The sequence below is a fragment of the Montipora capricornis genome, chromosome 12, assembly GCF_036669925.1.
Source record: "Montipora capricornis isolate CH-2021 chromosome 12, ASM3666992v2, whole genome shotgun sequence".
Classification (NCBI taxonomy): Eukaryota; Metazoa; Cnidaria; class Anthozoa; order Scleractinia; family Acroporidae; genus Montipora; species Montipora capricornis.
Window position 1 is genome coordinate 11135757 of NC_090894.1, and position 10000 is coordinate 11145756.

Consider the following 10000-nt stretch of genomic DNA (forward strand, 5'->3'; position numbering starts at 1 on the left):
GATTCTGACGTCACAGCGAACCACCATATATCCGTGGTCGAGCTGTAAAGATAAAACAGCAGGTTTTATCTGGAGAAAATATTTCAAACTCGTATAAGTAAAGAACCGTTAAAGTGCCGCTGTGACCAAAAAATCAATTCTTATTTTCTTTGGATTTCAAATCTATGTTAACTAAACACTAAGCGACCAAAGTTTTAAGCCTTGGTTTAAAAAGATGCCTGTTTATTTTAACTGGAATTTTCCTATTTAATGGTCCGCTATTACTAACTTCAAGATATTGAAAGAGCTGGATCGAGGAGAAAATAACCTCAAGGCTCACTAGTTTAAAATGCAATGCGTGTGTACGCCGCAGAATTAATATGCAGCACGGGAATTTTGGGCTTTCAGACTGTTAAACTCGCGTTTTGCATATATCACAAGCTGCATTTTAAGCTAGTGAGCCTTTGACGCCACCTTTTCCTGGATCCAACCCTCTGAGGTTCAATCGGTTTGTTTTGAATGTGAGTAATGGCGGACCGTGAAATCCAAAAGTTACACTCAAAATAAACGGCATTTGGAGAAAAATCAAAGTCAAAATTTTGCCCGTCAGGTGTTAAGCAAACACACTTTCAAAATTTGAAGGAAAAAAGGAAGTGTTTTTTTATTACAGGGGAACTTTCACCACTTTCGCTTGCTTGCTTTTCCGCTCTTTGCTATTCGCGAAAAAATCATCCTATTTAATGAAAATTGAAAACGTCTGTTGATCGCTGAACCTTACAAATGAACTGAGAGTATTTTTCGTCATTTACAGGTAAGGATAAAATATTGGATTGAACTGAATTTGAAAAATTTCACCATCTTTTTTTCAAATGCGGTTAAGAAATTGCCACCTATACACAGCTACTGCGAAAACCCATTATTTAAAGTGAGAGGGCTAAGAAATGTGGCCAAGAAAAATACGCAGTAGGGGGTCACTGTTCTGTCAAAGGTGATTAGGTTATAGCTTAACAGCTGCCTCCCTCCCCCCCCCCCCCTCTGCCCCTCCCTGCCCCTCCTTCATTCTGGTAGCTCATCCAGCGATGTATTCTTCATGGGATGTGGATATACCTTAGACTGCCGGAGTTGTTAGAAATGTTGTAAGTGTGAGCTACGGTTCTTAGTTTATCATTTAAACGCTTTTACGACCAAGAAACAGCGAAACCTCCATGATAATGGTCCCTTTTTTTGTCTACTCTATTTTAAGCTTTCTTCCCACTAGCAATGTTTTCCTGTATAAGTTATTTATTTCTCTACTATTGGTCTTGAGAATACCTTTCTTAAACGACATTTACCTTTTGAGAACCATCGCTTCGATACGTATTCCAGTTTGCTCCGTCCAAGCTCAACAGAATTTTGTATGAAGTTACCCACTGAAGATAACCATCATGAGGCCTCCCCTGCGTGGCTATTTTTGTCACTACTGTCTCCTTGCCAAGGTCAATTTGCAACCACTGTCCAACGACATTTGTACTTGCCGACCAAGAGCCAGTACTTTGATTTTTTTTCGCATTGTTGAGCCTGGCTTGCCAGGGTCCATGTATGGCTCCGGGCCATGTTGAAGAAGCCGTCACCGCTGAGTTCGGTATTGCCCTACTTTCCATTCCAAGGGGATGACTGCGGCATTCTGTGGTCAAAGTGATAACGAATTTTTAGGCCCTCACCTTATTCTTTAGCTGGAAAGGTGTGTGCGCATGAACCTGATTACTTGAAAGCAATCGCTGGAACTCGAGCTCAAATAAAAGAAGCCTTAAATTAAACATCTTATGGGAAAACCGTTCCCTTAATCAACAACTTCAACATGTTAATTTAAGCCAATTTCTGTAATTTGCACTCTTTAGACATTTTTAAAATGTTTCAGTTGTACTCATTAACATAATATCTGATATTTATATTCAGGTTTTCATCTCATGTAACTCTTACACTGAAGAAATGTCTGCGTGATTGAAAACCCTGTTTCATATTTAAAAGTTAATGTGTCTCTCCTGTTCTCTATAGCTCTTTAGGTAAAATACAAAACAGTTAATAAATCGCAACTTTTTTTGATGAAAATGTTCTTGTAGGTTTCATTGACTTAAATTAGCCTCATGACTCCTAAAAATATGGTGTCGAGTTCAAATTGTTACTGCACTCCACTTCAGCTCATTACACAGCCTGTCGATTATAATGTCCATTTTGCCAGTCGTTTAACTTTAAATCTCGGGAATTGCATTTCTCGCTCTCTGATTGGCTCATTCAATCTCGGTTATCAGCTCATATACCGTAATAGCCTTATATGGAAACTGATTGCGTTGATCGTTTCACGGTAACAACGGAGACAATATTCTGTCCTTTCATAAGTCAAACGGTTCCGAATTTAATGAAAATTTAATAAAACAATTATTCCATGCGAGCTTAGTGGATATGAGACTGGATATAGCCCATAGCGTTGTTGCCTATTTACCACCTCATATCCAACGCGCCCTCGTAATGGGGAGCATACGCAAGGACAAAGCCGACGTCAAAGTTGTCTAACTAACCAATCGAAAGTGGTTCAGCGTTGTCTGTACTCTTATCGACAACGATATTCGTCATCACACTGGTCAAAATGTCGTCAACGCCAAAGAAAGTTTTTATTTGAGAGCGTGACCAAAATCATGACACAGAAAGAGCAAGCGTTGTCTATAACTTTCTCTCAATATGATTGGTTCATTTCCCAAAATGGGCGTTCCTGATTGGCTATTACATTGTGTGACAAATTGACGCGAGCATGACGCGTACAGCGTTGTTTAGACTCTTATCGACAACTGCAAATTAGCCAATCAGATTGCGAGATTACAAGCAATTGTGGTAAAAAGATATTATTTCCCGTTGTAGCAATAATTTGTTAGAAGCCCAACCGGAAGTCGTTTGCCATGGAAAGTGTGTATCAACATTGCATAGCATTGTTTCCTCAGGTTCTCAAGTCCTCTGCACATCCTCAAATTTGGTTAATTCACGTCGTTGGCAGGACGAGGACGGCAAAGAAATGTACCAAAACGCAAAACGCACGTGCAGGGCGTACAGAGCCTTGGTTTTGTTCATTTGTGGTGTTTTCGTAGCCGTCGTCGTCACCTTTGCGTAATAGGGAGCTTAAGATCTACGACGACGACGTCGACGAAAACGCCACAAAACAATGATATCATTGGTTAAAAGAGCATAAATAATCGTGCTGCACGTGCAGCACGGATTTTAGCTCATATTTTTGCGGTTCTCTACGTGACGACGACGTGAAATCACTAAATTTTAGGTTTTAACGACAACGTGAGCATGCAACAGAGAATCTTTCATTCTCTATTTTCAGTCTGAAACCGCTCGTACCAATTTATTTTTAGGATACTTCGCCCACATTGTACGAAGTGAACGAGATGGAATAATCGCAAAAGACTTTTACTAGAGCGAAGTTCTATTTTGAGGTGACGTTTTCGTCGAGGTCGCCGTCGTAGATCTTAAGGTCCCTATTAGGGAGCTTACGAAACGACAACGCCGACGGCAACGACGACGCTACAAAACAATAGGTTTAGTGAGCAAAAACAATGGCTCTGCACGCTCTGCACGTGCGTTTTACATTTTGGTACATTTCTTTGCCGTCATCTCCTAAATGACGACGTGAAATGACCAAATTCAAGGTTCTGTGGAGGACGTTAGCACATGACGAGGAATTTTCAGTTCTCTCTCTACGCCTCCAACCCACTCATACCGGTTTAATTCCTCGACAGTTACTACACATTTTTAACGCGAAACGACATGAAATAGTTTTGTAGTGACATGAATAACGCGAACTTGTATTTTTAAATGAAGTCCTCGTAACCGTCGTCGTCCTCGTTTCGTTTGCTCCCTATTATTAGGGAGCTTACGAAACGAGGACGACGTCGGCTACGAGGACTTCATTTAAAAATACAAATTCGCGTTATTCATACCACTACGAAACTATTTCATGTCGCTTCGTGTTTAAAATAGGCTGATTTAGCAACAGAACGGGAACGTCAGTGGCGACGTCCCGCGGAGCAAAACTACCAATGAGAACTTAGAATAGAGAAGAAAAGAGTGGAGTCTATTCTATTCTGAATTCTCATTAGTGTTTTTTCTGTGCGCGCCGTCGCCACTGACGTTACCGTTCTGTTGCTAAATCAGCCTAATGTGTAGTAACTGTCGAGGAATTAAACTGGTATGAGCGGGCTGGAAGAGTAGAGAGAGAACTGAAAATTCATCGTCATGTGCTAACGTCGTCCACAGAACCTTGAATTTGGTCATTTCACGTTGTCATTTAGGAGATGACGCCAAAGAAATGTACCAAAATGTAAAACGCACGTGCAGAACAATTGTTTTTGTAGCGTCGTCGATGCAGTCGGCGTCGTCGTTTCGTAAGCTCCCTAATCTCCCTAATAGAGCCTTTAAGAAACGACGACGGCTACGCCAACGAAAACGCCACAGAACAATAATTTATAATTGGTTAATAGAGGGAAAATAATTGCATGTGCTGCAGGTACGGCACGCATTTTATTTCATCTACATAACAACGACATGAAATCACCAAATTTGAGGTTTTGAAGATAACGTGAGAATGCAACCGAGAATCTTTCATTCTCTATTTTCACTCTGAAATCGCTCGCACCAACTTACTTTTAGGATTCTTCGTCCACACTGTACGACGTAAACAAGATGGAATAATCGAGAAAGATTTGTGATAGTGCAAAGTCATATTTCGAGATGACGTTTTCTTTGACGTTGCCTTCGTAGACCTTAAAGTGCTTATTACTTCATTTTTGAGCATGACATACCTTCGCAAATCAGGGAGGGTGTGCATATCAAATCCATACCACAATCGAGCTGAGTTTTGCAAGGTATAGGTCGGAAAGTGTTCACCATATATATATGGTATGTGGATTGCTGCTCATGTCTTCTGGGAGAGATGCATGCGTCTTGTCACTCAGTTCACAGCGTTTGCTTATACGATAAAAGTTACTACTCGTACATCCGGGATATGCCATGCAACGCAAGATACAATCTTCTATTTTGTCTGCGGTCTCTCTCTTAATGGTGTGGTTTTGAAGAACTTGTCCCTGCACGGAGTAAGTTGCTGTGCAAGAACTCGCAAATTCTGACCTCAACACCAAGTAAATGAGTAGAGATACAAGTGGGTAACCCTCGAATCGTCAGCTTTGTAAAATTTAGTCATTTTTAATACGTGGCTGCCAGTTCGAAATTTCGTGACAACGTTATTCTACGTTTTACGTGAATGGCATGCCGTGCAGCTGCTGTTGTGTCTACATTTCTTTCATTACTGGGCCAGTTTTGTATTTGGTGGTACACGAATATTCAATGGAATGTATTTTACACAGGCCTCATAGACTCGATTCTCTTAAGGAACAAATCCGATAGGCTTAACCTTCCCGAAGATTACATCAGATTCTGAACACTCCACACAAATATTAAGATGCCAACAAGCATCAAATTTCCCGAGCGCACTTGCGAACCTAACAATTACGTCATCACGTACACATGGATTAGCCACTCAAATTGTTAATCCACTTCAACTCATTACGCGGTCTGTCGGTTAATGTCCATCAAGTCAGTCGTTTAACATATTAGGCGGCGAACGAGCCTCAAAATAAGCGAGGAAAATTAATTGTGGTGCACGTGAGGCACCCATTTTATTTCATATTTTTGTGGCACTTTACATAACAACGACATGAAATGACGCTTTGACGACAACTTGAGCATAACAAATGAACCTTAAGCACACACTATTCTTACTCTGAAATCCGGCACTCGTATCAATTTACTTTTAGGATAATTCGCCCACATTGAATCCCGTGACGTGATTCGCGAAAGACTTACCATAGTGCAAAGTTATGTTTGAAGGTGACATTTCATCGACATTGCTGTCCTTTTTATCTTAAAGTCCATATTACTTCATTTTTGGGCATGACATACCTTCGCAAATCAGAGACGGTGTGCACATCAAAATCAAGGCCATACCACAATCGAGCTGAGTTTTGCAAAGTATAGGTCGGAAAGTGTTCACCATATATATGGTATATGGATTGCTGCTCATGTCTTCTGGGTGAGACGCATGCGTCTTGTCACTCAGTTCACAGCGTTTGTCCATGCGATAAAAGTTGCTGCTTGTACATCCGGGATATGCCATGCAACGCAAGATACAATCTTCTATTTTGTCTGCGGTCTCTGTCTTGATGGTGTGGTTTCGAAGAACTTGTCCCTGCACGGAGTAAGTTGCTGTGCAAGAACTCGCAAATTCTGACCTCAACACCAAGTAAATGAGTAGAGATTTCACGGCAAAACTCATTCCTGTGTCGACAAAGAACAATTTAAAATTTTCACAGTTGTAGAGTATTTTATTACAGCGCGCTAGTGAGTTTGATTCAGATTCATAAAGCATAGCCCCTTAGTCACAAGGCGCTTGAGCAGACAACGTCATATCAATATAAATCGCGAAAGTTCTGAGCAGGAAAGTAAAGTATGTAACAACTAATTAGGATTGATAATGGTATGTTTGAAGGAGATACAAATTCTTGATATTTATGGAAGGAGTTACTTTTTAAAGAACATCCAATTAAAATTGATCAAAGTAAACTCAAACTTAAACTCCATGGCAAATTCAACATTCGTTATGCGGCGGCTGCAGCCTGGAATGATTTAGATGAGAACATAAAACAGCTTCCCTCAACCCAAAATTTATAAAAGAACAACTGAAACTCAACCTTTACAGGGCTACTCATAAATTATTGAGTATTTCATACAGTGAACAAATTCTCCATAGTTTTTACTGGCTCTCTTTTCCCCTTGCTTTTTATTACCGTTGAATTATTTTTGTTTTTTCTTCCATTCATTTTCGATTACCAACTCTTTATTGCCAACTTCAATCAATTCAATAATTAATTCAAATTATGTTGCTCAGCAAGATTAGCTTGTTAATTATTCTGAGTAACTGTTACCCTTGCTGTTCTCCATATTTATATATAATATTTATAATTTTTGCGCGGTTTACTGAATATGCGGGAAAAGCAGATCTTATCAAGTATTATTGAAATCCAAAAGGAAAATTGGGGGTAGCCACGCATTTTTCGAAGATAATTAATCAACAATATTTGTAAAAAGCTTTAAAATGTAAAGCAATGTATGCCGTTCTTTGCCAAAACGAAGCATAATTATCTCTGAAAAATGCATGGCTGCCCCCAATTTTCTTTTTGGATACCGAGAGAACTTGCTAAGTTCTGCTTTCTCCGCATAGTTTTGAACAGCGCAACTTGATATTCCTGTATTAATAAGCACCGCCGATAGGAAATCCGAGTATCTCGAGATGCGCAGAACGTATGCGCAATAACAATAGTAAGCACGGTCCTTAATTTGATATGATTTCATTTGTGCACGAGCCCACAAGCTATCCAGCTTTAAACATAACATAACGCCGTTGTTATGCAGAGTACCGGAAAATATGTGCTAAAATGCTTGCTGCACCTGCAGCAAGATTATTTGTCCACCTTCAACGAATCATATAATTGTTCTATGGCGTTATCGTTGTCGTAGCTGTCGTCTTTTCTTAAACTGCTAATTGTAAGTTAGGATACTGATCAAAGTCCAAGTTTCGAAGGTTATATGGTCTTGAATCGTTTCTGGTAAAGATGGTCTCAAGATTACTTAGGAACCGGTTAACCTTCTTTCATTTAGTGTATTGAATTAATTAAAATTGCGCGAGGGCCCCCGAGGGGGGTGTTTGTTCCTTTAAAGATTTGCTTGTGTTCCCTTGTTCCCGAAAGTACTTCCAAAGTTGTTTTCAGCTTTTTGATCCCTGAAATGGCTTAAGTTCCCTAAGATATTTTGTCTTTGATCCCCTGTTCCTTAGTTTAAATTTTAGCTATGTTCTCTTGTTCCCCCTGGGAGAACCTCAAAATTGCACTTCTTCAGAAGGTGCTACTTGAGGGAATTCTCCGCGCTTAAAATATGTTCATCGAAAGCTCTTTCTATAATCGATTAAACTTCCTCTATTGAAGATGAGCTTGTGGATAAATTCAAACGTACTTTTTAGGATGCGAGCTTTGTTGGTCAGTAATAAATACAGACATCGCCACCGTGAGCGGTGTCAAATAGGGCGCAAAAAACTGTCCTTTAGCATTCGTAAAGAACAAACATGCCTTTAATTTGTGCTGATTATCTAAAATCTATGAACTCAGTTTAGTGTTCCAGAAAACTGAAATTTCACTCTTTTGCGTTGCTTGATAATGGTTTCATGACCGGACTCCGAAAAGTTGCAAAATGAAGAGTTTTAGCGTTAAATTTCGTGTATTAACCGTTAATTACTTGGTGCCCAAATTGAAAAACTCAGCCAACTGATTCACAACCTAATGATCCTTGGGTATAACCGGCTAGTTCAACAAACTTCTGTTGTGGTGAGACGGCCACTGAAAAATTAATAACTCATTACATTTTCGCATTACAGGATGAAAACTCGGGGAAAACTGTGAATGGGTTTAAGTGGATTGTTACTCAGTTGATTAATTACTCCGCGATGATGAAAATACACTACTGATGAAACTGCTCTTTCTGAAAATGTGACGAACCCTATGGTGCATGCCGTAAAAACACATTATGAACTAAAAGTAAAGTAAAAGTAAAGCAATCATATTTAACGTCGATGACTCGTAACAGTAATTCAACTGACAAACCTGAGCTCGGCGGTGCGCTCATTTTACTCCCCCCTCTCCATCAGTGCTCCGTTTTACGGGTATTTAAAGCTACTTAGCTACACGGAAAGGAAAGAAGTCGAAACAAGGATGCGGGATCCGGGATTCGAAGCACTTATAAAAAAACACAAGCTCTAAGTGTACTCTCGATTTACAGGTTGGTATAAGTAAATCTTAAAAGGAATCAACAAACAGCTTACTTTGTTATAATCAGCAACAGAGAGGCCTGGTAGAGAAGTTTTTACACAAAACTGATCCGAAGATTTGTCGAACCGCTCAAATGGCAACAACTGTATGCCAACGTTTCTCCAGATGTTTCGTCTATTCAAAGTTTTAAGTAAGCATTATAAAAGTGTTGATTTATTTTCAGTCAATTATTAATGAGAAGAAGTAAGAAAGCCTGTTTAAAGAGGTTCTCTTTCACAGCAACTGATGAGACGGAGTCCAAAGAGAATGGCACTTTAATATTTCATTTTAAAAGTGTCAAACCAGTGTCATTAGATTTGAAGCCGGATGTTGTTAGAGAAAACGTTTTGGGGGAACAGAAATCAACTCTAACACTCTTGGTTGACTCTTCTTTATTCCTCGAATGTGCCTCTGTAACAACAGCAATCGCTAACAACTAACAACTTACTCCCAAGTACTATTAATTTTAAAGCATTTTTTATACCTACCTGTCAAGCTCATGCCCATCATTTGTCATGAAACATGTGCCGAAATTAGCATATTCTTTCTTTAAGTACGATCTACAGTGAAACCTCTATTAGCCGGCCCAGTGGCCGCTTAATAGAGTTTCGTCAGAAATTAGCATAATCCTCAGTAGAAACGTCACCTTATTCTAAAACAAACACCTTTAGAGGCTTGTGACAACTTTTACACAAGAGACAGCTCTAATACCGAACAAAAATACAGTACTGTTAGAAAAAACAAATTCTCCTGAAAATGTTGAGGTAAGGTTCTCCCAACTTAATATGAACAATCTAAACTATGGCGTAAACTGAGTTGATTTTTTACAGACTTAACTTATTAGAGTGTAATGTGAAGTGCTAGGTATCCTCCCCATATGAACCATGTGAGCGTTAGCCCTACTGATGGAAATGGGCCGACACAAGGACAGAGAAAACTCTGACCAGGGTGGGAATTGAACCCACGACCTTCGGGTTAGATCACCGCTGCTCTACCGACTGAGCTACAAGGTCAGAGGAGAGCAGGTTGTGGGAACTGACGATGTTAAAGTCAAGGCAATGAACATGTACAAGGAC

At 39.7% G+C, this 10000-nt stretch overlaps 1 protein-coding gene across 1 annotated transcript in view; it reads right to left on the reverse strand.

Annotated features, from left to right (window-relative positions):
• LOC138027665 (lactadherin-like) overlaps positions 1–9072 on the reverse strand; it is an 11736-nt gene extending 2664 nt beyond the window's left edge. The window contains exons 1-3 of the mRNA XM_068875227.1: positions 8939–9072; positions 5971–6345; positions 1311–1642 (exon numbers count right to left, since the gene is read on the reverse strand). Coding sequence (XP_068731328.1) covers positions 1311–1642; positions 5971–6343 — 705 coding nt within the window. The 5' untranslated portion in view covers positions 6344–6345; positions 8939–9072. The remainder of the gene's footprint in view (positions 1–1310; positions 1643–5970; positions 6346–8938) is intronic.
• Positions 9073–10000: the final 928 nt, after the last annotated feature.